Source organism: Halichoerus grypus, chromosome 2 (genome assembly GCF_964656455.1).
Source record: "Halichoerus grypus chromosome 2, mHalGry1.hap1.1, whole genome shotgun sequence".
NCBI lineage: Eukaryota > Metazoa > Chordata > Mammalia > Carnivora > Phocidae > Halichoerus > Halichoerus grypus.
In genome coordinates, this window is record NC_135713.1 from 201,894,035 (window position 1) to 201,921,715 (window position 27,681).

The 27,681-nt window shown below is 44.0% G+C and overlaps 2 protein-coding genes and 1 pseudogene across 6 annotated transcripts in view; 1 reads left to right on the plus strand and 2 right to left on the minus strand.

Annotated features, from left to right (window-relative positions):
• Positions 1 to 16,360, minus strand: part of VCF1 (VCP nuclear cofactor family member 1) — a 20,006-nt gene extending 3,646 nt beyond the window's left edge. The window contains exons 1-3 of one of the 3 annotated variants that reach the window (XM_036079062.2): positions 15,910 to 16,360; positions 11,320 to 11,419; positions 989 to 1,051 (exon numbers count right to left, since the gene is read on the minus strand). In XM_036079062.2, coding sequence (XP_035934955.1) covers positions 989 to 1,051; positions 11,320 to 11,419; positions 15,910 to 16,130 — 384 coding nt within the window. In that variant the 5' untranslated portion in view covers positions 16,131 to 16,360. The remainder of the gene's footprint in view (positions 1 to 988; positions 1,052 to 11,319; positions 11,420 to 15,909) is intronic. The other 2 variants (XM_036079063.2, XM_036079064.2) reach the window with 2 other exon arrangements.
• Positions 1,485 to 1,615, minus strand: LOC118527301 (U4 spliceosomal RNA; annotated as a pseudogene).
• Positions 16,361 to 16,387: 27 nt separating the features above from the next.
• On the plus strand, positions 16,388 to 27,241 carry MTNAP1 (mitochondrial nucleoid associated protein 1). 3 transcript variants are annotated; one of them, XM_078066020.1, is made up of 4 exons: positions 16,388 to 16,637; positions 17,113 to 17,247; positions 24,764 to 24,871; positions 27,086 to 27,241. In XM_078066020.1, the coding sequence occupies exons 1-4, from the start codon at positions 16,621 to 16,623 to the stop codon at positions 27,102 to 27,104; spliced, it is 279 nt and encodes a 92-aa protein (XP_077922146.1). In that variant the 5' UTR covers positions 16,388 to 16,620; the 3' UTR covers positions 27,105 to 27,241. The 3 variants fall into 3 exon arrangements, 1 of the variants encoding a protein (XP_077922146.1); XR_013445180.1 differs by lacking the exon at positions 24,764 to 24,871 and having other exon boundaries at positions 16,452 to 16,637; XR_013445179.1 differs by lacking the exons at positions 24,764 to 24,871; positions 27,086 to 27,241 and adding an exon at positions 18,889 to 19,042 and having other exon boundaries at positions 16,471 to 16,637.
• The last annotated feature ends 440 nt before the right edge of the window (positions 27,242 to 27,681 follow it).

The following is a 27,681-nucleotide window of genomic DNA, read 5'->3' on the forward strand; positions in this document are numbered from 1 at the left end:
TTGCTTCTTTTTTTTTCTACCTTTTACTATAATATTCTTGTAATGTGGTTATTATGTATTTTACTATAAAAATAAACATATAAATAATGTTTCCGATAGATACTTTAAAAGTGATTTTTTAAAATACTAGTTTATTCATTTTTGAGTAAAAGTTGCCCCTAACAATATGTACAGAAACATCTGAAACAGCAAAGAAAGCAATGTCCGTGAAAGTTAATCCATTTTTTCTTTTTTTAAAGATTCTATTAACTTATTTGACAGAGAGAGACACAGTGAGAGAGGGAACACAAGCAGGGGGAGTGGGAGAGGGAGAAGCAGGCTCCCCGCGGAGCAGGGAGCCCGACGCGGGGCTCGATCCCAGGTCCCTGGGATCATGACCTGAGCCGAAGGCAGACGCTTAATGACTGAGCTACCCAGGCGCCCCGATAATCCATTCTTAATAAGACTTAAAGGAAGGATCATCATGGTCCATAGGTCATCTGGAGCTACTTAACAGGTTACATAGCCCAACGCCCACAAATAGTAAAAGACAACCTGTCTTTCTACAAAAAAAACACAAACATGAAAAGCATTATAATGGGCTGAATGGAGTCAGACGGCAGGGTTAGCAGCAGCAGCAATTAAATTTAAAGACCGGGGCGCCTGGGTGGCTCAGTCGGTGAAGCGTCTGCCTTTGGCTCAGGTCATGATCCCAGGGTCCTGGGATCGAGCCCCGCGTGGGGCTCCCTGCTCAGCGGGGAGTCTGCTTCTCCCTCTACCTTGGCCTCTCCCTCCCCCTGCTGGTGCTCTCTCTCAAATAAATAAAAATCTTTTTTTTAAAAATGTACTTAAAGACTTAAGAAATCAAATACAATTCAAAACCAAAAATTGTTTCCCATGAAAGCTTCTCCTAACCTAGAGGGGAACAGCCCAGATGTGCAGCGCTCCTGCACCTAGTGAGGTCGTGAGTAGTTAACGAGTCAGCTACTACGCTGGATAAGAAACCCACCGCGCAGAACACTTTGTTTCCTCTTAGTCTGTTTTCTTTACTGTTTTTCGTTACAGGTACTGTCTGAAAATTAAGGCAAGAACTAGAATCAGTTTCTAGTAAGTCAAGTTTCCATCTCAAATTTTATTTATTTCACACTATAATAGCAAAGATGACACTATTCTGACAAAAGGTAAAAGTTCTTTAAAATAAACAGGTTAGAAAAGATTTCTGTACAATACCATGAGAAGACATACCTGTGATTTCTAGTCCATTTTAAAAACTTCATGTAAAAACATGGTTTATACCAATTTTATAAAGACAGGTACACAAATGTTTAGTGTGGCCTTGTTTATAATAGTGAAAAAGTGAGAACCACCTACATGTCTAGCAATAGGGAAACTGGTTATAACACGTGCATATAAAATATACTCTGTGAATTATAATTTTAACAATGAAATTCTACTCAGCTATTAACAATAATGATAGAGATGTATATGTATACCGAGAAAGAAGTCGTCAACGTTTTTTTACAGGTTGCAAAACCATATGTACGGTATGCCAACTGGTTTTTTAAATGTTTTCAATTAGCAGTAACCGCGCCTCGGATAAACCTCATTGGCTATGATACTGCCACTGCGCAAAGCTGAATGTTCTTCTTTAGTATAGACATATGTGTACACCAAAAACAGTCTGGAAGAATATATATATATATGCCAGAATATTTAGAATTTGGACCTTCCATTTTTTTATAATATTTTTGTATATATAGCCTCTACAAAAAAGATTTCTGTGGAAAGAAAATTGATCACAAGTAAGGGAACTAAAGAATGTTGCTACAAGACAGACCTTCAGGTACTTCTAACTTCAAGACGGAGACTTAAAATACTGATCTTGTCAGTACGATGTGCAGAAGACTTGCTTGTCTCCTTTAAGAACCTCTAAAACTGCTTCAGTTACACTGACTTGCATTGAGGGGGCCGATGCTACTTTTATTTTTTTTTTTTTTTAAAGATTTTATTTATTTATTTGACAGAGAGATAGAGAGAGAACACAAGTAGGCAGAGGGAGAGGGAGAAGCAGGCTCCCCGCAGAGCAGGGAGCCCGATGCGGGGCTCGATCCCAGGACCCTGGGATCATGACCTGAGCCGAAGGCAGACGCTTAACGACTGAGCCACCCAGGCGCCCCCAATGCTACTTTTAAACTAATGAACGAGAGCCTATCTAGAACCTGGGAATCAGGGTAAATGCCCCTTAGGTGTTATTTTAATATTTACAAAACATTACCTATGTAGTACTGCTGCCATCAAAGTGTAAAAGCAAACATCTGTCAAAGATGCTGTGGTTCCTATTTTCTGCCACTTGTGACCAGTCTTCTCACTACCAGGGAGGCTTTCGGGAGTATCTCTCTCTCTAGGGATGAACCAGGGGTTTTGAAACTGAGGGGAAACCCACTAGCAGCCAGCACAGAAAAAGAAAACAGAGCAGAACATGAAAAGGATAACCGTTCTGTGAAACTTGTTTTATTGCTCATGAATATATTTGGCGTGTGCTGGGTCACAAAATAAAACATTCCTACGGGACAGGGTCAAAAAGTTGGGAAGTTAGTGTTGTTGGTCTGAATACTGCCCGTGAGGTCTACTTTATGGGACAAGGGAAAGACCATTATTTCCTCCTAACCCTAAAAAGTAAGTCTCTGTCAATGTTTTATGATCTGCACAGAAGTCAATCATTTTGTTATAAAACAAAAAAACAAGATGAAAAGAGAAACTGTATTTTCCCCACTTAGTGGAGCTTTTTAGTATCAAATTGCTTGGGAGGGGGCACTCCTTTATAGTACACGGGTTTAAAAATTACAACTGCCAAACTAGGACAGAAGTGTTTACCTTGTTACTAGCACTGTTCTTAAGAATACTTTTATCAGACTTTGGGACTACGAAAGAGTCCTCAAACAGGAACCCCATCCCTATCCCCTGCACCTCAGAGAGACCACTCAGGAGACATTGTGTCCCAGTGGGCAGTTACAAAGCTCCTTCTCTTTCCTCTGGATTTTCAGTTTAGGCTTCATGCTGACATCTGACCCAGGTACTTTCAAGACAGATTTATATTACAAATCAAAAGAGAATAAGGTCACACTCTGTGAAATAAAAACCCCTTGCATATCCATGTGTACAAGCACAATAAAGTTAAATTTATGCCAATTCCAACCAACAGGGATCTCTCTAAATACACCAAGGCAACTCATGTCCCCGTGGAGAAGATGTGCTTGCAAAGCAAGGACTCTAGGTTAGCTTAAGCACTCATGAAATCTACTAGTGTGTCTCTGTAAGTGCGGATGCCGGGGAAGGACAGAGAACAGAACTATCACGATTCAGTATTCAGGAATCACCTGTGGGCTCTTTTTAAAAAGTGCACCTGCCAGGGCCCCATGTGGCTCGGGAAAACCTGGCCTGAGTATGCACACACTGTTCCGATGGCCAACCACTGTCCACACAAAGGTTCACGTGCCCGCTGTGTACAAGATGGCATTTTCACTAGGGCGACTTAATCATTCAACAAGAATGTGTTGGGCTTAACCAAGAATATGGTGGCAACCCAGCCATGGAGACCGTTCATCCCACCACTGCTACTGTGGGGACGGGAATCTAGCAACAGGGGCTGAGAGAACTAGGAGAGCCGCCGTGAAATAAAAAGTACTTGAACCGGGCCTAGAAGATTGAGGAAGAGTTTTAGTAAGCGGGATGTGACAAACTGGGAGCGCGGTAGGAGCAAAATCAGAAGAAGGAGTGTTTGGGGAGGTAAAGCTAATAGTGTGGTGCAGTGGGCTACTCCAGGCACAGTCAGCCCGACAAAATATCCAGGAGAGGTTATGGCTCAATGATCAAGTGCTCTGAAGTCTGCACCTAAGCCCTGCTCAGATCACACAGGAGTGAGGGTTCTACGCATCAGGCAGGAAAGCAGGCCCACAGGAGGACCACAGCAATGTGAACCCAAGGGGATGTGTCACAGCCCAAGGGGAGACGGAAGAGAGGAAATGAAGGAGACAACTGAGCTGGCAAGTACTAGGTGCTCAGTGCGCATCTGCTAAATGGAGACAGCACTGGTGAGCCTTGAGCAAAGGTTCAGGGGCGTTGGGAAGGAAACCGGGATCCAGAGAGCGAAGGAGGGAAGGCAGGTGGGACACCAGCCAGCCGGGCTGAAGGGACGGGCCAGCTGCTGGGAAAGGGGGAAAAGCCTGCAGATGGGCTGGGCGGCGCAGAGACCCTCGAGGAAGGGACAGGCACCTCCGTGGGCTCGTGTCCAAGGGACACAACGCTGGAGAGACTGTAAGAGAAGGGAGGCATACTTGGGAGGCTTTCAGGGGCCTCGACAAGGAAGGAGAGTAAACAAAGAAAGGCGGAGGGACACTTCCCCCAGCAGAAAGGAAGAGCACATGTATATATAAATCCTGACGCAGAGGACAGGGACGTTAAGGAGCTCATGTTCTCAGTCCACAGGGCTCAAATTACACAGCAGAGGTCAAGAACTCTGGGCCCCTCGGCTCGGCCTATACCCAGTTCCATTTTCCCAGGGGGTAAAGTCAGTTTAAGAGAGGACCCGTATATATCCATGGTCGAAACAAAACAACTCTAAAGACAATTCCTGCTAATAATCTTTAGAAAGCCTTCCAGGCAGGAAGATTAATTACAGAGTCTCTCTGCTTCATAAAAGGAGAGCCAGAGTATATGTGTCTATTTATTACCCAGAGTTGGATGCTTTCTCTTCTTAATTAGAAAAGCAGACTGGCAGTGTATCTGATTTTCCCTCAAACCCCAGCTTCCCATCACCTCCAGCCCCCCGTTCACTGGTGCTTTTACGTTTATGCGAGCCTCAAAAGACCCAAGAATTCTGGCTCCCCGACCGCACATGCCCTTCCTGGGGTCACGATGAAGTGCTGTCTACGTCCGCGGCAGAGTCTGGAGTAAGTGCAAGAGATGACCCTAGCCAAGTCTGTCAGAGCATCTAACGGAAAGCTCTGCTTCCAAAGTGCCCAACAATTTGAGAGAGCTCCAAGTCCACTAGTATCAGCGAGGCCGTAAGATTCCGAACGAATTCAGTGGGCTAATGAAAATCTCTTCTAACTATGCAAGGAAAGACAATGCAGGTGGGTCACTCTTCTGTGTCCCTGAGTAAACAACCTATGTTTCAGTTTCCCTTACAAGATGAAGTAGGACTGCACAATGGTTTAAATTCCTTCTGAACTAAAATGTTCTATGATCAATCACTTCATTTTATTTAAAACCAACAGGCCAAAAAATAATCCTGACCTGTAGAAAAACGTGTGTACACACACTCATTTCTTAACAAACTTGACATTCAGTGTCAATAAGAAACCACCCGGTGCAGCTTTTTATGCTGTGGGCTGAAGCGATGTATTACTAACACTTCAAGGACTTACACCATGAGCACAGTTTCTTAAAACATATGCTAAAAATCAGACTAATTTTGGAAAGGCCTGTTCCTCCACTTTGAATGGACCATTTTAGAAGGTAATTTCAGAGTTCATTTGCTACAGGGTTTTTAAACACAACACATACCCTAATAGTTTCACCAAAAACAGTTCTGTCTCTTAGGACGCACCTACTACCCTACAACAGACTGAAGGTGAGAATGGGCAAAACTGGAGCGCCTGGGTGGCTCAGTTGGTTAAGTGTCTGCCTTTGGCTCAGGTCATGATCTCAGGGTCCTGGGATCAAGCCCCACAGCAGACTGGCAGTGTATCTGCTTCTCCCTCTGCCTCTGCCCCTCCCCCCTGCTCACTCTCTCTGTCAAATAAATAAATAAAATCTTAAAAAAAAAAAGAGAGAATGGGCAAAAAACTAAGAGCCTTAATAGACTTTTTAAAAGATTATACTCAATATTCCCATTGTCATCTAAATTCACACTATTAAAAAAAAAATCACCTGATATTCAACTAATTCTTAGCAGTTAAGATACATGGATTTAGAGAACCCTAATTGTAATGATACATGGGTTCCCTGGTTATTTTTTTGTCAGGTCTCTGCAATCACACTAAGAATACCCTTGGAATTTTAGGGTTATGACATGAAAACTTTCCCCTTCTAGCAGAAAAAAAAAAAAAAAAAGACAGAGGCTGCTCGAGGTAAGCCACTCCTGTTTTTTCTCCACATTCTCTCACTCTTTGTTACTTCATAGTGATCTGAAAAATTAAAATAGTCTCAGGAATGCTGAAAAAGAAAAGCAAAGCTGGCGGCATCACAATTCCGGACTTCCAGCTCTATTACAAAGCTGTCATCATCAAGACAGTATGGTACTGGCACAAAAACAGACACATAGATCAATGGAACAGAATAGAGAGCCCAGAAATGGACCCTCAACTCTATGGTCAACTAATCTTTGACAAAGCAGGAAAGAATGTCCAATGGAAAAAAGACAGTCTCTTCAACAAATGGTGTTGGGAAAATTGGACAGCCACATGCAAAAGAATGAAACTGGACCATTTCCTTACACCACACACAAAAATAGACTCCAAATGGTTGAAAGACCTCAAAGTGAGACAGGAGTCCATCAAATCCTAAAGGAGAACACAGGCAGCAACCTCTTTGACCTCAGCCGCAGCAACTTCTTCCTAGACACATCGCCAAAGGCAAGGGAAGCAAGGGCAAAAATGAACTATTGGGACTTCATCAAGATCAAAAGCTTTTGCAAAGCAAAGGAAACAGTCAATAAAACCAAAAGACAACCGACAGAATGGGAGAAGGTATTTGCAAATGACATATCAGATAAAGGGCTAGTATCCAAAATCTATAAAGAACTTCTCAAATTCAACACCCAAAGAACAAAGAATCCAATCAAGAAATGGGCAGAAGACATGAACAGACATTTTTCCAAAGAAGACATCCAAATGGCCAACAGACACATGAAAAAGTGCTCAACATCGCTTGGCATCAGGGAAATCCAAATCAAAACCTCAATGAGATATCACCTCACACCAGTCAGAATGGCTAAAATTAACAAGTCAGGAAATGACAGATGTTGGCGGGGATGCGGAGAAAGGGGAACCCTCCTACACTGTTGGTGGGAATGCAAGCTGGTGCAGCCACTCTGGAAAACGGTATGGAGGTTCCTCAAAAAGTTGAAAATAGAGCTACCATATGATCCAGCAATTGCACTACTGAGTATTTACCCCAAAGATACAAATGTAGGGATCCAAAGGGGTACGTGCACCCCGATGTTTATAGCAGCAATGTCCACAATAGCCAAACTGTGGAAAGAGCCAAGATGTCCATCGACAGAAGAATGGATAAAGAAGATGTGGTATATATATATATACAATGGAATATCATGCAGCCATCAAAAGGAATGAGATCTTGCCATTTGCAATGATGTGGATGGAACTGGAGGGTATTATGCTGAGCGAAATAAGTCAAACAGAGAAAGACATGTATCATATGACCTCACTGATATGAGGAATTCTTAATCTCAGGAAACAAACTAAGGGTTGCTGGAGTGGGGGGTGGGGTGGGAGGAATGGGGTGACTGGGTGATAGACACTTTGAAGGGTATGTGCTCTGGTAAGCGCTGTGAATTGTGCAAGACTGTTGAATCTCAGACCTGTACCTCTGAAACAAATAATGCAATATATGTTAAGAAAAAAAAAAGAAGAAGAAGAAGATAGCAGGAGGGGAAGAATGAAGGGGGGAAATCGGAGGGGGAGACGAACCATGAGAGACAATGGACTCTGAAAAACAAACTGAGGGTTCTAGAGGGGAGGGGGGGTGGGAGGATGGTTTAGCCTGGTGATGGGTATCAAAGAGGGCACGTTCTGCATGGAGCACTGGGTGTTATGCGCAAACAATGAATCACGGAGCACTACATCTAAAACTAATGATGTAATGTATGGTGATTAACATAACAATAAAAAATTTTAAAAAAATAATAAAATAAAATGGTCTTGGTAGGTTAAAGATCTCTAAAAAACAACTCCACAAACTGAGATCTTCGCATTTAAAAAATGTTCTGCTTCTATTTACTCAGGTAGCAGCACCTTTTCCAAGGCGTGCACCTTCGTAACAGAAGCCACATTTATGTGGAAACGTCTAGGGTAGTTTGCAGATAAAGATATTAAAACTGAAAGCAAAGAGCATTCCTCTACTACAAATTAAGATAAAATTCAAACCAATAAGACCACCCCTAAGAGAACAAATTTAAATAAAGTTAAATCTACCTAGTTTTCCCCATCCAAAAAACTGTCCAAGATCAGGGAATGTCATTGCCTCTGTACAGGACCCAATAGGAAGACACAAATTGATAAATGATTTCACTTTTTGCTCAATGAAGAGAAAAATGAGCCTGACTTTACATTCATCTAGCATGGTGTTACAAAAAAATTTGTTCCCATACCAGTAAATTATATCTCAACTTTAAAATAGCATCCTAAGGCTCACAACTGATTGAATCTAAGTCACTGGAGTTAAAATTAAAGGTCTTTGTTTCAAACACCAATTAGAGTTTTGAAAAAAACCTTTAGACCCCAATTTCTTCACAAATCTAGCTAGAGATCTAAAATTGCTTTCAAGCTAATACTGTATCATAACATTTACTTGGAAAAATATTTTCCAGCTAAAAGATAGGAGGAGGAAAATAATTCTTCTCTGTTCCTATGATTTGAGAGAAGTCTAGAACCTAGCTGCCTCTGGATATATCTAGCAAAATCTCTCAGAACTTCCGTCCTGTATTCTGTGCAATGGCACATACCATGGTCAGGAGCAAAGAGCTCACCAGCCAAGCTCTGGGCTCGCCATCTGCCTCTTAGTTGGGTATCTTTGGGCAAACCACTTTACTTGTCTGTGCCCCAATTTTCCCATCTGAAAAGCAGAGATAATACCACCTACAAAAATGACAGGAAGAAAATGCACAAGTAGATTAAAAGTTTCTCTTTACGTAACTAATCGGGCAAGTCAGTTCACATTCTTCACCTTCATAGTATCTAGGAAAAGAGGTATATACTATCTCCATTTTATAGGTAATTGTGATTTACACGTGGCATACATAATTCAAACACCTTACATCTTATTTCCCAGTACTTGGCAATATTATTACATTTAGGAGAAAAACGTAACTTTTGGAAATTAATTATAAAAACAACTTTAATTATCTCAGAATTAAAGCAAACTCCTTCCAAATGAAAGCTCTTCAAGTCACAAGCAAAAGAATTCTAAAATTACTTAAGTATTTCAGGAAAGACACAAGAAACAGTTTCTCTTCACTGAGCTAGGCTTAAGGAAACTTACCTCATTGGCCCTACCTTAGAATTAAAAAAATAACATTTTCATTAACATTTAATTATGTAAATTAACAAAAATAATAATCCACTAATAATGAATCATTTTATTATTTTCCTTTTTATACACAATTGTCAAAAAGCAGCCAAGTGCCCCTAGACTTGATATTTTTGTGCTATAAACACAATGATCTATTCCAGTGGTGAGGATTCAATTGTTCAGGGCTTAACTTTCCATTTTAAAGGTTTTCCCCTGCTCTTTGCTTCTCTAGCCTTCCCTTGGTTGACTCCGCCTCATTACTGGTTAATTCCACCCCTGGAGAAGCACAGCACAAGAGGCCACACATTCAGAGCACTGGGAACCGGTCAGTCAGCAAGGCTGAAGGGGATGGTCCTAACCATCCACGTGGGGTCTACCAGTGAGTTCAGATACCACAACAAATAAAAAGTGCCTGCGCTGCTTGTTAATTGTAACAAAGGCAAGCTAGTCCATCTTTCAGACTAATGATTACAGAGTGGTTTAGCCGCTCTGTTTCTTTGAACAAGGAAGAACAAGACACATGAACCAAGAAGTTGAATAACAATACATCGTTTGCTTCTGTGGTATCAATGCACAGGTTTTAGAGAGGGAGTAAAGTGATTAAAACAAAACTACTAAGAATCTTACTGAAAATAAGAGATCAGAAGTGTTGCATTTTTTTTAAAATGACAATTTATAATCCTGTTCTCAGGCATCACAACTGGAAACATAAGGCAAATAATCAATACAAAGAGTTAGACCGACTGAGCCTCTGAACTAATGTAAACATCACTTAGCAGGATCTGCACAGAGACACAAGTAAGGAAACACTGATATGGTGAAAGTAATCACTGCACACTTTTTAACAGACTTATAATCCAAAAGAATAATGGAAACTCAATGACTGTCACAGTTTTATCACTGGATGCTCATGGGAGCCTCTAATCTCTGCTTTCCTTTCATCCTCCAATCGTCACATTAAACAAAAGCTCAACTGCTTTTTTGTTAATCATTTTTTAAAACATAAGAAAAAGGAAAAAAGCATGAGAGAAGATTTTTAAAAGGGGGATAGGAGTTACAGAAACTCAAGTATCCACACAGAAGGAGCTAATCTGCACTTAATTAACTGTCCCTGAATGTGTATGACCTATGTGAGAGTTAACTGATTTCTTCCCCCCTTGGGAGGAGTAACTTTGGATTTCCGGTAAAGACTGGATGTAGGTCAAATCCTATTATCGAGAACTAATTAAAGTACGAATTATCTTGGTTGTGCAAAAACTGTGATACGCAGAGTTCTGTAATACACAGAGGTCTGCTCTAAGTTACAAGGCTCAGGCTTAGAGATCTCTGCCAGCAAGGAGCTTCTCAATCAGGGTGACCACTCGTTAAGGGTCACAATTGTCCAGTAACAGAGACGTCATTTGAAGGTTAGTTTCCTTTCCCTCTGTAGGCAGCCCTTGGAGTGCACACAGAAACTCTGCCGCCTGTATGCACACTGAAGCTCTCTTTTCAGGAAACCAAAACTTCAGGAGCTCTTTCCCCCTCTCCCCGCCTGCTCCCCTCCACCCTGCCTCCCGCAGGAGCTCTTTTAGAACAACATGATAAAAAAGCAGTAATGCTTAAAAACAGGATTTTTTGTACACATGCATTACCTATTCTAAATGTTTATATAGTTCCTCATAAAGACATGTGAATGAAAGCAACAAAATATACTTGGCTTAAGGATAATTAATGGCTCATACACTATTAGAAAACAGTTCGTTTCCAAAATTCAAATAGACAGCTCAAAGATGAGTTTTCAAAGGTCCATGAAACTTCTAACAAATTCTGGGCTGTGTGTATGTATTAGTACGTGCAGACATACACCACTTCGCTGGGGAGAAGGTACATAGCTTCCTCAAAGGGCCCATGACTCAAAAGAAGTTGAAACCACTGCAATCAAGTAAGATCACTTTTATTTATTCGAAGAATAATTTTAATTACATGAAGAAACTGGATTATTTAGCTCAAGTCAATGAAAACAGCAGAGACTCTGAACACACTTCCTACCTCTGTGTCCCAGGAATCATGAAAGACAGGGTTTCTACTACTCCTTTTGGTCTGGGGGGGAAGATGATGGTCTTCTTCATTGCCATTCCTTCTCCTTTTCCTGAAATTAAATCACAAGAAGAAAAAAAAAAAAATCCAACAGTTGATCTTTTAGACACTTAAAATTGTAAATCATGACAACAAATTTGCCCTCTTGCCTGAGAAAACAGAATTCATCATATGCTATCCCAATAGGTAAAAAGTTAGAAGTACACCATCGCTGGGCAAAAGAGTGAAAATATAAAATAGCAGCAGTAGGGGCGAGCTTAAATTAGTACAACTGATTTCTAAAAAGAAGCTTGGCAACTTTAAATGCCTACTGGGAATAAGTAAGTGCAGGGTGATGCTAATGACTAAGCTTCCAAATTCCACCTAATTAAAGTTATCTTCCCTCTGCATTTCCTGAAATCACAATTCCAGGTTACCTCATCTTACTCCCTTCCATAGGACAACATGTAAGACAGGAGTGGCTGCCTCTGCCCACGTACCCCTAAAATCCTAATGAAAATGGTGCTACACAGGGATATCATCAGAGGTTCATGTGGTCTCTAATCTGCAGTTTTCTTTCATCCCTGATTTCCCCCCAATTCTCACATGCAACAAAAGCTCAATGCCCTCTAAAGCATTAGATCACCCTTCCCGACCGTCCCCGGAAAGGCTGCTCTGAGACACATTAACTCCATTATTCTCTCTACACCACCTAGTATTGTATGTTACGTCACCAGATTGTTACTTTGAGTTTGCAGCACAAGCTGCTCAAAATTTTCAGGTTTAAGGAAAAACTACACATTAAGAATTAAGTGTTCCCAGAAGGACTTCTATGCCCCCCTTTAGAAGACATAAAATAGAAACAAATTAGAGGAGGTATCATTCGAAGGCAAACTGCCTGCAACTGTGCTATCCAATATGGTAGCCACTAGCCACATGCAGGTATTTACATTTAATATCCAGTTCCTTAGTTACACCAGCTACATTTTCAGTGTTCAAAGGCCACACAGGCAGCTAGTGGCAACTGTATTGGACAGCATAGACAGAGGACATTCCCATTGCTACAGAAAATGCCACTGGACCGCACTGGCAAGAGGCCAATTTATACAAAGCAGCAAAATCTATTATAATGAAAACTCTTAAAGATTCAGATTTCTATAGCTAGAGGAAAAAACAGCTTTGGGGAAAGTATTGAATTTGAGCACCCGGTATCTTCTATACAGTCGTATATTTTCTATGCGAGGCGTGTGGCATAGTGGGGCAGGCCTATAATCTGAAGGTTTTGAGTTGAGGTCTTGTTACTGGAGAAAATTTAAGTTATCACCCTGAGCTCAATTCCTTGTATTCTGCAATACTCCTGTATGCTGAATACATGCAACTTTATTAATGAGTACAGACCCAGTTTAGGCTTGGAATGATAAATTGTGAGTGTGTGGTTCTGATCAAGCATTAACCAACCTGCAAAGGGCTATACCACTGACCTCATTCTAAGACTCAGTTGTTTCTAAGATCATCATTTCTGCTCCCTAACCTTTCGCTCAGGACATTAGATCTTAACCGCACATTACTGTGAAGTATGTAGAGGTTAAAAACTAGGCGAAAAGCAGGTTTAATACTCATTTAAATGGATGTGCTATTACCACAGACTTGAACCAAATAATTATTATTTTCACCATGATATGATCAGAGAATTTTTTTGGAAAAGAGCTGCAGTTACAGAGCAAGGTCCGACAGAAGACCAGTTGCCACCCCAGGGAAACTCCCCAAATGCTGGTCCCCAAATTCTTCTCTTATCAATATGCCAGCAGCTGACTGTGCTCTCGGCTGCTGAGCCACTCTAACCACTTATGAGCCTGACCCAAACTTTCCAATGTCCTCGTTTATAACCCACGGCATATCTCTGCAGTGACAAGAAAATGAACATCAAGGAGGCTGTCGGGCCAAAAGGTTGTGAGAACAGAGGATGAGCTGGTTTTGCAGATTTCAAGTAAACTCTGGGAAAGTCCCATAAAATATCCCTGCCTCATAATCAGCTGCTTTCTCAAGGTACCCCAATCAGCTCCTGTAGGGGGCCCTCTCCTTTGGATGGTACGGAATAAGAATGAGCCCTCCTGTTCTCCTTTTTCTAGGCTCTTTGTAGATTCTATCCTTGAAACATTCTTCTTTCAACAGTATTGTTAATAATTGCCAAGATTATAGCTTCATGTTCAACCGTATCCACAAAGTCAGATTATAGCCTTCCCCATTAATGCCCTAGATCAGGTTATAATTTTAGCAGCCACCATATAATTGATTATGTTCTCCCCAGGCATCTAGTTACAGATTGTTGTTTAGCATCTGTTACTTTTAAGGATGGCTGATTACATCACTGCTCATCATTTCATTTCTTTCCAATCTTCCTGTCATCTAGAGACTGAGCATAGAAGAAATCTTAAGAGTATGGAGACTAGTGTTTTTCAAACTTTCTTTTTTATAGTAACAGAGCCCTTTTTTTCTATCAGGAAAAAAAAATCATTCGATATATATATATGAAATAAAGGACTTGTTTTGGTTAAAGTAGGGGTTTCCTTGGCATACATCTACCCCTCTATGGCCACCTCAGTATATTTTAAAACAGTCTGAAAAATCACCATCTCAGACCAACCCCTTATCTTTTTTTTTTTTTTAAGATTTTATTTATTTATTTGACAGAGAGAGACACAGCGAGAGAGGGAACACAAGCGGGGGGAGTGGGAGAGGGAGAAGCAGGCTTCCCGTGGAGCAGGGAGCCCAATATGGGGCTCAGTCCCAGGACCCTGGGATCATGACCTGAGCCGAAGGCAGACGCTTAACGACTGAGCCACCCAGGCGCCCCAAGACCAACCCCTCTTCTTAAAATTGAGGAAAAGAGATCCAGAAAACTGAGCTGACTTGGAGATATGATGACAGTGGGAGCTGGCAGAGCTGGTCCATCATACTCCACCGAACACGGGGTGAAAAATAGGTAAGAAGCCCCTGTCCAAATCACATGGGTTTCCTTTACAGCAATGAAGTTACCAGTATAAACATGTTGAGGTTATTTGCGTACCAGATAAAAGGCATCTGCTACCAGTATAAGCTCATTCACATTTGCTTATCCAGTGATGGATAAAAGGAATCTTTCTGCAGAAAATATCTAGACTTTTTCAAATATGAAACATCACAAGAGACTATCAGAAGTATAAACTGGGTTTGGGAAGGAAAACAATGGCAGTTGGATCTGGCTTACTATGCCTAAGGATCTTGTTCCTAATTCCAGTAGCAAGTCGGTAACGGGGCCCCTAATTTCAAATCTAGTCCACTCTTATTTTCTATACAAGCAGGCTTTATGCCCCCACTCACTATATACCCAAATCAATAATCCAATGCAAAAGTATGGGTGACCCTAGATTTTCACTATCTGACCAAATAACCTCAGGATGCTTTCCAGAATCTTAATCCCTGAATTGACCATCCTCCAGAGCAAGATCTTTGTGGGAAGACTGTCAATCACATTCAGAGCCAATGAAAATATGGAACAACAAGAAAAAAATCCAGCATAATCTACCAAGGCAAACCTATTTTATTCACTTGAGCTTTAGTGAGACTATCGGGAAATAATGAAAGTGCAGTGAACCTGGAAAGACTCGAGTAAACCAGCTGAGTTCTCTGTTTCCTCATCAGAAAAATGACAGTGTTGGACTTGGTGATCTATAGGTTTTCACTTCAAATTCCACGATGAGGGGTTTTTCTAATTTGAAGTAAAGTTGCTCCTCTTCATTTGGGGTACCCAATCCTAACTCTCTCCTCCCCCAACTTCTTACAGGAGGAAACGAGGAGAAAAGAAAGGAAGAAAGAAACTGCAGCTTGATCCGGACTCTATTCTGCACTCGTCAAACAAGCACAGCACCCCTGGGTGAAGACCCGGGTCCTGAGGCCAGGCTCAGTGGAAAAGTAGAGCATCGCGATACAGTCCTACCTCCCGCCTTCGGAGTCAAACGGCTCCGCATCCAAACAGTTTAGAATCCTGCCTGTTAATGCTACAAGCCACTTTGGTCATCTGCCCTTCTACGTCCACAACCGTCCGAGGGTACAAATTCTTCCATCTATCCCCATCCTTCCCTGCTATAGAGTTAAATCCAATCCTTCTTTCTGACCTTGGGGAGACGGCAGCTCCCCGTCCCTGCCCCTCAAAGACGTCCTAGGGGCTCCCTCTCAAAGATCAGACATTCCTCCCATCCCCCACCCTCCTAAATTTAGGACAGGGAAGCTTTAGGGCCACTGTCTCTCTTCTGGGACCGTTCAGTCTGCATTCCAAGTAGGGAAAGACGAGGGAGGGGAAAAAAAGACGGGGTTGGGGTGGGGAAAACGTGGACCCCGGCGAGTCACTCCTCCAGCACCTCAGGGACCAGGTACTTGCGCATCCCTCTCCCTCCTCCCCCGGGCCGCAAAGCACCCAGATGGAGACCCGCAGGGCCCACGCTTGCTCGGACCCCCGCTTCGCGCGCCCCTTCGGCTCCAGCCCCCGGCGAGGGGCTGGGAAGGAAGGGGTCCCTGTGGTCTCACCTGGGGCGGAGGCGCTCGCTCATGGCAGCCGGTGGAGGGGAGCGACGCGGCGCCGCTCCGCGAGAAGAGGGAACAGAGGGTGTTGCGTTCCGGCGGCCGCCACGCCCACCCCCTCGGGCCTTGGCTTTAGCCGCGGCGCGGGTGGACGCTGCCGGCGGTGAGTACCCCTCGGTGGGACCTGTACCACCGCTACTTCCGGCGTCTGCTCCGCGCCCCCCCATGTCGCAGCCGCCGTGGTACCGCCCTCTCGCGGCTGCGCACTGGCGCGACCCCGGCCGCGCCGACCGGTAACCCCGCCCACGGGAAGAGGCGGGCTCGGAGTGGGGAGGAGCGACTGAGAGCTTCTGGGAGAGAGGACCTCACGAGAGGCGGCCTGAGCTTTCGCCTGTTCGCAGCCGAGGGGGGACGGCATAAAAGTCAAGCCAGGTTTAAATTAACTTAAATTATGTCATCATAATACGATACAAGTATTTGAGTTAGGCCTCTGTGCGGTAACAGTTTTTTTAAAAACACAGCTGAGAAGCATCAGGCAGTGGCGCAGACGGCCTGCAGCGGGTGCCTGCCGGGGAGTTGGGAAGAGGCTCGAGGGCTGCGCTGGGGGGCTTGTCGCGGGGGCTTCCGGAACTTCAGCGCCTAGGGAGGTGAGGATGCTGCTCTGGGCTAGTCGCGGCTGGTCGTGCTGTGTCCTCTGGCCCACGCCCTGGATCGGCGATGGGGGAGTCTTCCCGGTGAGAGAGAGTCAATCGGATGGCGGGCCAGCCGGGGGGGGGGGGTTGCTTCCCGGGGCGGCAGGACGAGCCCCCTTCGGCGTCCGTGCGGTTCCGGCGCCTCCGGCTGGGGCTGCAGGGGAGGAGAGTTCGGAGCCTCAAGCTGCCCGGCGGTCCCCGCCCACTCAGCGGGAAGCAGCTGCTCCGCTTCCGGAAAAAGCGAGGGAGCCGGGAGGAGGGCGGGCCAGGTATCGCGGCTGTGGGGGGGTAGGGGTTGGGGAGTCCGCGGCGCGGTGGGGGGAGGGGAGGCGTTTGGCAGGAGTCCCACGGGCTCTGCGCCCGAAAGGCGGGCGCGGTCTTAACTGTTTGCTTTCCGGAGCGCCGAGGGGGACCTGTCCTGCCGATAACCCAGTTAGCTTGTACTTGGTTCAGTGCCGCGCCACATCCATTCACTGGGTGTGCTGTCGAGTTACTTTTCTGATTGTGTCTCGCGCAGGCTGACAGTTAAAATCGAGTTTGTTCTGCCAGACTCGGAAACTGCGATCGTGCGGCGTGGAGATCCAAGAGAAACAACCACAAAATTAGCATTTTTCTGGAGAAGCTCTAGTAAGAAGGTAGTCAGTCACCCACGGTAAGACGTTACCACGTGAGGGTACAGGATCTTTCCAGTAGGATTAAGTGTGGTGGAGTAATGTAGAGGCAGACATGTCTAAGAGGCCCCTAGCCCCTTCTAAAGTTATTAGTACAAGGCCCGTGGACTGCCTTCAGTTGTGGGTATTTTTGTAAGTCAGCGGCCCATAACTTTGATTATATTGTCAAGGGGGTACCTCCGAAATAAGAATAATTAAAGTTCTTTGGCCAGAAACAGCTCTGTTTTGCCTGAGCTCATACAGGATCCTAAATGTAGAGGCACATATGTCTAAGAGGTCTCTAGCCCCTTCTAAAGTTATTAGTACAAGGCCCGTGGACTGGCTTTAGTTGTGGGTATTTTTGTAAGTCAGCGGCCCATAACTTTGATTACATTGTCAAGGGGGTACCTCCAAAGTAAGAATAATTAAAGTTCTTTGGCCAGAAACAGCTTCGTTTTGCCTGAGCTCATATAGGATCCTAAATGGATTGGCCAGGATTCTATGTATTTATTTTGTTAATGGTTTTAGTCTCATTTTTTGACCTATTCAGTAGTCAGAAGACATTCACAGTTAGTCATCTGTGATGATAGCGTTTGTATATTTATGTCTAGAAAAGGAATTCATTCAACTATCATATGTCAGGCTCAGTGCTCAAAGAGGTACAAATGATACATGGTATTTTTTCATGTTTTTACATGGTATGAATATCACAAAGATTTCAAACAATGAATTTGCTCATAGTCCATTGTACTTACTCCTTAAGTCAAAAATTGGGGTACACATATGTATCGTTTGTACATCATAAACACTTCTACATGTACATGTATGTGTGTATACACATATTACTAATATGGTGTTAGAGCTTCATTTCTCATGCTGAAATGATGGAAGGTCTTGCACCGAAGTGGATCTTCCATATACAACTTTGAAAACCATGATTCTAAGCAACAGCCTTCAGATCCTGGCCTGAGTTTTTACTCTTTACCATTCTTTCCTTAAATGATGTGTTTAAGGGGTTTTAACAATTTCTTTATTCTCCTGTAATAACCAGTTGACTTGCTGTAACCTTAAACAGCAAACATTTTAATCTGACTGGTATACTGAAGTTTTATTTATTTGAAGAGAGAGAGCACAAGCAGGGGGAGGGAGGGGGAGGGCCAGAGGGAGAAGCAGACTCCCCGCTGAGCAGGGAGCCCCACTCAGGGCTCAATCCCAGGACCCTGGGATCATGACCTGAGCTGAAGGCAGATGTTTAACGACTAAGCCACCCAGGCGCCCCCTTACTGGTATTTTGTACAACTTTTTCTCCCATTAATTTAACCATTAACTTGTTAGATTTAAGTCTTTTGGCTTTCCTCATCTACTAGTTAGGGATGTTGAAAACCCCTTTGGTTGTTTTTTTACTAACAGTTGATTCTTGGAAGACTTTAAGAAATGTAAACAGAAGTGAAGCCAGGGATATTTATCTTAAAACTGTGTCTTCTATTTTCTGCCTCTGTAAGAAAAAGAATAAGTCAAAACACATTTCTTAAAACTTCCTTCAACCTAGGTTCTTCCAAATGAAAGGTACACATGTAAATGAAATGTTAGTAATTACTCTACCAACTATGTGCCCCTCATAATCTCCAATTTACCTTTTTCAGGAATAGGAGAGTGATACTCACCCAGGATGGAAGTGTGTCCTTACTGTAAAAAGCCATTTAAACGATTAAAATCCCACTTACCGTACTGTAAGATGATAGGACCAACTGTACCAGCTGATCAGAAAGCTTGTCAGTCCAAGCCAGCTACACGCCCACATGCTAAAAAAATGAAAGGGCCCATCACAGACTTAAATAACACTAAAGAGAGAAAGTTGGAGACGGAGAGTAAGAAGAGAAATACCAACTTGGTAAAAGACAAACCAGAACGGACAACAAAGTCTTTTCCACTATTGGCTGTTGGTTTGGAAAGAGCAAGTAATACAAAGGCAGATAAAGACATCCAGAATCAAGTTCAGTGCTCCATCAAAAAGTTGAAAAATACCGAACCAAAGATTACTTTCCAGGGAGAAACGAAGGCTCAGTTTTATGCGTCAGAGGACACCACTCCTAAAAAAGAACTTGCCAAATATTTGCCTCCATCAGGGGAAAGTAGAAGTAACCTTCCAGAAACTGAAACATCTTTACCTCTTGGCCCAGTAGAACCTTTTTTATCAAATCAAGATAGAAAATATTCTTCAGCTTTACCCAGTGATATTCGGACCACTTCTACTGATTTAAGATTGGACAAAATTGATCACCCAAGACAGAAGCTTTTAGTAAATTTACCAGATAAGCCTATTGGTGGTTATCAGAGTTCTCCCATGAATCTCAATTATGGGGTTGAAAGAGTACAAACATCATTGTCAAGCAATGAGAGAGAGTCCAAGGCCAGGGACCACCTCTCAGAAGTCTCTTCTGATGTTAGAGACTCTGAGACTCAAGAAAAGAACACGGAGTCACAATTTTTAAATTTTAAAGTTAGCCCAGTAGGTGATATCCCAGTCAGGGAGAACCAAGGAAAAGGACTGAACCTTGGAACAGAGGCACACGGGGGCAGAGGAAATGCAGAGAAAAGCGTATCTGTAAAAGCAATCCAGGAATGGGCTTCTGTGAACGGTGATGCAAAGAACATCAGTAGTGATGATTCAGCCACAGAGAAGAAAGGTCCAGATGAAGGTCCCAGTTTAAATTTGTTCACTCCAAGAGAGACAACCTGCAGTGAGCTGCTTTCTGTGTCACAGTCATATAATCAAAGCCTTGCCTCTCTGGCTGTCAGATTTTTTCAAGAAGAGAAAGCAGAAGCCTGCAGTCCTAACCAAGTCCCTGTTGTGAAGGTGTTAACAGAGAGTGGTGAAGGAGCCTCTCTGCAGCACAAATCTGGCTGTGGGCCCCAAGTGTCACACCCTGGGTGCCAGCAAACCTTACATTCAGTCCTGCCTCACGCCTCTTACAGCCCCTTCAGTCCGATTGGCATTGCTGATAGGAAGACCCTTTCAAGCTCCCTGGGGCTGGAGTGGTTTCCAGAGCTCTATCCTGGTTATCTTGGACTAGGAGTATTGCCAGGGAAGCCCCAGTATTGGAATGCAATGGCCCAAAAGCCTCAGCTCACCAGTCCCCAGGGGGAGAGACTCTCAAAAGGTAAACATGCTCATTTTCATGGGCCATCCAGCCCATCCATATAGCTCTGTGCCTTTTGAATTAATAAGGCTCAGATTACTCCTATTTTCCCTCATTCAGCTTATTTTTACCTAGGCACTCCGGTATACCAGACTTAAAATTATTCTGAAAACATTAATTCTTGCTCCAGAACTAGTACCAGTGGTGTTTATCATTCTGTCTTCCCCTCCAAGCAGAGTTGAAGGTCGGACTAGGCCAGGTCAGCCGGTGACATTGATCACTTGCGTTTCCGCAGCAGGAGGAGGCCTGGCCAGTAGATATTGGGCAGGTGTTCAAGCTGTCTTAAGAGATCTAGTAAGAAATCGTGGACAGAGACAGACTGTGAGGCTGTCTCCTCAGAAGCCCTCCGGAGGCTCCTTGCCAGTGCCTGGAATGGTTTAAGTGGCCCCACAGAGCTGGGAAGGTCCTGGCATTTCAGGAAATCCTCCCTTTTTCCCGCACGACCTGACCTTCAGTTATTGGACTACCTCTAGTTACAGTACATAAAGTTTCTTCATTTTCTTCACCAGGAAGCTTTAGATTTTTCTCTTTTTTTCAGGTTTCTAGAAGCACAGTTTAGCATTCAGATTTCATGTGTGTGTATTACTTACTAGTGCTTTTAGCTTCGACAGGAGACCTGTAGCAACTCTGAATAGCTTTGCCCCTGAAAAAGTTGTAACATCTCTTCTTAAAAGGGGCATATTTTCTCTCTGGTATATTTTATAAATTATTACATATTCACTAAACCCCAGGTCTTCTGGTCTGAAAAGCATTTTTTTTTTTTTTTTTTTTGGTACGGTAATTCTTTCTTTCTAAAGATTTCAAAACAGAAGTGTAGTAAGTGAAGAGTGTTGCTAGCTGAAGCTACATCTTCGACTGCTTTAGTGGTTACCGGTTTTCCTACAAACAGACCTAACCTCTAGGCCCTCTTTACAGAGTTGTAGTCTGTCTCAAGTTCAGAGTTGGGTCCCCAAGCCCCTTCTCCATGTTGACATAGAATTACTGTTAACATCTGTGTTGCTTTGTTTTCAGAGTGCTTCCATCCGTTTTATTTCAGCCTCACCACGCTGAGAAGTGGGCAGCGATTTCTCTGTTTGGCAGGTGATGAAACAGGCAGAGAGGATAAGTGATTGGTTCAAGGTCATGTTGCCAGTAGATGGTAGAGCAGCAGGTAGAACGCAGTCTCTTCAGACCACATTTCGCCCTTTCCACTAAACCGTATTGCAGAAAGTGCGCCTTAACTAGAAACATAGGTGGTCCTCTTCTCTGTGGTTTGCAGTGGCCCGTGGCAAATCTCTCTGGCAAGTGGGGCTTCTGTATTTCCTGTACTGTCTCTAATAGTGCTGAGGAATGTCTCTGATATAGGCACTTGTCGTTTCAGAGAAGGGGAGGGGACTAACATTGGTCAGGTGATGACCGTACCAGACATGGCTAGGTATGTGGCATTATTACCTCATTTGACCTTCATGACAACTCAGGTGACTGTCACTGAAGTCATTGTCCCACCTTCCTTTATACCTGAGGAATCTGAGCCCTAGACACGTTAAGTGATGTGCCCATGTTAATACAGTCAGTGGCGGTCAAAGAGAGAACCTTAAGCAGGCTCCACGCTGAGTGCGGAGCCTGAGCTGAAATCGATTCGGACGCTTAACCAACTGAGCTACCCAGGCACCCCAGGCTCAGAGCTCTTCTCTTCTCTCTTACTGGTTGCAGTCTGCAGTACTCTGATTAGTTTGGCAGACTCATAGTTCTGAGGACACCAGAGTTGGGTTTCAGTAAGTCGGGAACGAGAATTAGGCTTATGGAACTCAGCAGCATTAGGAGCCGTCTTGTGAGGTTTAATAAGGATTTTCACAGACTTACTACCCAAAAAAAGCAGTTCTCCCAGCATTAGCAAAAATAGATTTTAGAAGTTCAGGATTTAACTCCCTGGAGACTCAGCAAATACAAGTGTCTTAAGAGTCCTCAGCAATAGAAATTGGCTTCCTTTGTTCAAAGGAAAGCCTTGCACGCGCTTAGCTGGGGGTGCTTGGCTGAGCCTTGGCTGAATTCAGGTGCCTAGGCTTTCAGGACTCGAGTTGAAGAGATCTAGGTCCTTGGGTCCCAAATCTGGACAACTGACAGTTTCACATAGGATTAAAGATTCCTGGACCTCATCCCCAGAGACTGGTCCTGAAGTAGGGTCTAACAGTCTTGTTTGCAAACATGTCTTAAGTGTTTGTGCAGAGCAGCCAACTTTTAGAGTACCACTGGTATTGGGGAGGCCACTGGAGCGGGGAGACGCAGACCCAACATAGGGGATGGGGGTATTGGCAAATGGGGGAAGGGAGGGAGAGGTTTGAAAAAACAGTTCATTGAACTACAGAAAGCAAAATTTGGCTGGTGGGGATAGCAGAAGGTAAAATGAGGAAACTTGGGGCGCCTGGGTGACTCAATCGGTTAAGCGTCTGCCTTCAGCTCAGGTCATGATCCCAGGGTCCTGGGATCAAGCCCTGCATCAGGCTCCTTGCTCCGCGGGGAGCCTGCTTCTCCTTCTCCCTCTTCCTGTTGCTCCCCCTGCTTGTGCTCTCTCTCTGTCTAATGAATAAATAAAATCTTAAAAAAAAAAAAAAATGAAACCTTACAGGGTCATGGGTTTGGGTGTTTTGTTTGTTTGTTTTAAGATTTTTTTTTATCTTAGAGCACAAGTGGGAGGGGCGGGGGAGAGAGAGAGAGAGTCTTAAGCAGACTCTGCACTGAGTGCGGAGCCCCATGCAGAGCTTGATCCCACAACCCTCAGATCACAACCTGAGCCAAAACCAAGACTCTGACACTTAACTGACTACGCTACCCTGGCGCCCTGCGTCATGGGTTTTTAAAGGCCATTCTCTCATCAAATAGCATTTCCAGAAATAAACTATCCTGGTGAGATGCTTGAGACGGCACATGTGGGGAAGGATCAGGGCAGAACAGGAGTAGCACAAGCCAGGATGAGTCTGCTAGTAGAGGAAGCTGTGAAAGGGGAGGTTTTACATAAAAGAACATGTGACAACAGCCAGAGAGACCTGAGGGGTGAGTCAAGTCACATGTCCAGAGTTCCAGCCAGGCCAGAGAGGTAATAGGAAGTGTTAGAGGTACCCAGGGTAGGGACGGGACGGTTCCAGCATTTCTGTGAGCAGAGCTGTTGTCACTAGGTTTGGGATGTAAGGACGTCAACACTGGCAGGTCAAGGACAGGAGATGGCAGTGGGTGTTAGCATTCCTGGGCCCACAGCCAGGCCGAAAGGGATGTAGATCAGAACCCAGGGTCCCTGAGTAGCAGGAAGGATGAACTGGAGAAGCTCTAACAGAACTTCTGTGGGTTCTGAGCTGGCCTCTCCTGGGCTTCAGGCTATTTTATACCCCAGCTTAGGGCCAGAACTGATGATGTTCATAAAAGTTTGAACTCAATGAAGGAGGCTGCTGGCTGGAGAAGGAACAGTTGAGGGGACACCCCGTTCTTGACACGGCAGGGGAAGTGGTTCTATAATTGGAGTTTTCACGAAAGTGTCTCTTCCCATCTTTTTCCAAGAAGAATGGATCATGTCATGCTTTGTTTTTTAAGAGATTAATCTTCACCTTGGTGAAGTAATTATCTTCCGTGTAATTTCTTGGAAGGCAGCATGGTTTTTCTCATTGTTCCTTAATGTAACGAGTATTTGGGTAGCATTTTTATGTCCATAGCAACTTTTACCTCCTCTGCTAAACCTGTCGTAAATATTTGCTTCATTTATCCTTTATCCCGTTGAACCCCACCAAGACCAGACAACCAGCAACAGTAGAGATTCCGTGCCTATCATTAAACAAAAACAGGTGCAGGAAAGCTGTAAATAGATAGCATTAAACCCTCCCTTCTGATTCTACATTCGTTATTCGCGTGTTAAACATAAATGAGAAACGTTGGCTGGTCAGTAGTAGTGGGCTCATAGGGCACACATGTCGATTCTAGTACATGTAGTGACAAGGAGCAGTAGGTATTATGATAGTAGAAAGTCCTGCCTTCTGCTAAAATGTTCAGCAAATAGTGGAAAATGTAGACAGGTCATTTCATTAAGCATGTACACCTGGATCAGCTGCACAGTATGTTCATCAGATCAAAAAACATCTCCGGGTCCTGATCCCCAGGGGCTCCTTCAGCCTTTTGAGGAACCTCTTTCTGACTGGGAATCACCGGCTTTGACTTTGGGCACTTAGCTAGCTGCAGCCCCACACAGCCCGGATCCCCTTCCTGCAGCCTGGCCCTGGGAACCGCGGGCACGGAGTGGCGGGAAAAAGCCTGAATCTAGATGAACGATCACAGTGCCTTCTGTTTGGAACCGTAGTTCCTTTGTTGGAAAGAAGCTCGACTGCTCTCAGGAGTTTGGAACCCCCGACCAGACTTACAACCTCCAGCTTGTCTCTGATGAGGCTCTTGGGAGCTGTCCAGAAAGGTGAGCTGGAGTCACGGACTGTTGGGTTGTGTTGCTGGTTCCAAGCATTTGGAGAAGTTTCTCTTACTTTAGCCATGGCTGTTACAGCAGGGCTAAGGAAAAGAGAGAAAGAGACCAGTGCGTAGGCTTCCTTCTCTTCTCTTTGTCTGTTTTTGCCCTGGAATCTGACATAATCGAGAGCACCAAAGCCGGCAGAACAGCTGCTGCCATTTTGGAACAGAGTTCATTTCTGTCCTGTCCCCCCTGCCACCTACCCTCATCTCTCCCTTGCCCACCTTGATCGTCCCAGAGCCAGGAGAACTCTACACCTCGAGTTAACCAGTCTGTTTTAATCTCCCCACTCAAGATTGCGACTAAACTCTCCAAACAAGAATAACTAAATGTATTAAAATTGTGGTCTTCAGGATTTGAGCCTTTTCATCTGTTTAAAAAATACCTACGTGGTGGTATGTCAATTCTGTGCATTACAAGCCCATCACCCAGGCTAACTGGGAGAACTTGCATAACTGGCAGGTCGAGGCCCCTAGTTACAGTTCACCATAGCAACCAGACATGTTTCTTTTTAAACAGGCTGGATCAGGTGCAGCACCACGGTGAGGAGTGGAGTTGGGGGCATCACCATGCTCTTTACGGGGTACTTCGTCCTGTGGTGCAGCTGGAGTTTCAGGCATCTGAGTAAGCCTTTTTGATATTTTTAGCCAAAATCCCAGGTCACGTCCCATTACAGGGACCTCCAGGGGACTCTCCGAATTGCTTTCTCTAGGACAGTGTTGCATTATCTGACATGCCCTCGTGAATGAGCCACTGCCTTTGGTTTTTTATTACAGATTATGGTTATAATGAACTTTATAAGATTTGACTAGAATTTACATAATTGCTCCTGTGCTCCACGTGAGGTTTTTCCTGATGATCTGGTGGTCTTGTGCTTTCTCCTTTGAAAGTCGTTTGCCTGCCAGATCAGCACCCTTCTTAATCCCTGCCTTAGAACTTCTTTTTAGCATTAAAACCAAACAGCTCTATACCCCAAGAGTGGAGGAGAAACCATACAGCTCTCACTCATGTGTCTGAGGGTCACAGAAATCTTAGTTCGTGTGACTTTCACCACGTAAAACAAAAAACATCCTTCTAGTTGGGAGTTTCAGCTTGCATCAGGTCTTACCAGGAGGAAAAATGTCTGAACTTCATTGCTCTTTTAGTCCAAGATGACTTTTCTCATTTTTTTTAAAGTCTTGCTTTATAAAAATATGTTTTTATAGTTAAAATGTTTAAAAGACATTGTATAGAGGAGAATATCAAAAAAGCCCAGTATTTTTCCACAATTAAAAAAAAAAAAGCCCAGGGGTGCCTGGGTGGCTCAGTCATTGGGCATCTGCCTCAGCTCAGGTCATGATCCCAGGGTCCTGGGATCGAGCCCCGCATCAGGCTCCCTGCTCTGTGGCAAGCCTGCTTCTCCCTCTCCCACTCCCCCCTGCTTGTGTTCCTGCTCTCACTGTCTCTCTCTTTGTCAAATAAATAAAATCTTAAAAAAAAAAGCCCAGTCGCTTTCTGAAAACTTTTGGTGTAAAAGTACAGGATAACCATTAATACCAGTGTAATTCACAAATGGTTAATAGGACTTCTAAAATACCAGGACTTGGGGTGGCTCAGTCAGTAGAGCATGTGACTCTTGATCCCAGGGTCGTGAGTTCAAGCCCCATATTGGGTGTGGAGCCTACTTAAATGAAAAAAAAAAAAAAACAAAACACAGGATTTGACTCTAATTGGATTTTTTGACTGATTCGGTGTCTAGTAAGTGGGAGAGCAGGTCAAGTAGCAGAAATGAGACTGTGGTAAATTCCTACACACGGCTGGTGGGGAGCTGGTAGGTGGTGTGTGATCCATCCACCTGTCTGTTCATGAGAAAGAGGAGTTCCTTTCTGATCAGCCTTGCATACATGGAGACTCCTAAAAACCTTGACTGACTTCTTTCCCAGGGACAAGGCCTCCCCTTAAAGGCTTACCTGTCTGAAAGGGCTCAGTTGGTTGATACCTGAGGTTTGTTTTTCACATCTTTGAATTGAAGAAAGTGAAGCAGAAATTTCTGATTGCACCTAAGACTTTATTTCTGAATCTGTAAAACAAAGGGGAAACGGAATGATCTGCACAGGCAAAAGACAGAAACAGTCTTTAGGAGTGGCCTCGTGGATCCTTACACTTCTGTCTGTTTATCCAAAGAGCTGCAGCGCTGGCGTAAGTGATGACCTGGACACCGAGTACGGAGCCTGGAGCCTCCAGAGAGCGTACGCTGGGGACACCTGCAGTGCAGATGTAACAATTTAAAATGGTTTGGGGGAGAGGGAGTGAAAAGAATAAAATTATTGGAATCTAAAACAGTTACAGAGGAAGTCCGTTTTTCTAATGTGGACAGGTCTGGTTCTGGGTGGACATTTCTTTGGCTGGCTCTCAAGAGTGACAGTGATTGAACAGACTTCTGTTTGTTTGCTCGTAAAGGCTGCTGGTTTTCAGGGAGGCATGAAGATGACAAAGGTCATCACTAAAATTTTTTAAGTAATTATTTCTTCGTTCTCAGTAAATAATAATCTCACTTTTAAATATTTCTCCCTAAAATTATTCTCTAAGCTTTGGCATTTTATTATTCATCCATACAAGATACCAGGCTACATGCATACTGATCCAGAAGAGTATGTGTGAAGTGGCAGAAAATGAGCCTACATCAGGCCCTTTTGGGGTCCCTGACCAGATCTTGGCAGGCGTGAGAAACAAAAGCAAAGTAAGGTGGATCCAGAGTTGCAGGTGAGCCTATGAAAAGT

What these genes read in the sequence shown, in the direction of transcription:
- MTNAP1 (XM_078066020.1), top strand. An exon ending in AAGGTAGTCAGTCACCCACG is followed by an intron (nt 17,248 to 24,763) that starts GTAAGACGTTAC and finishes TTGGAACCGTAG; the next exon opens with TTCCTTTGTTGGAAAGAAGC.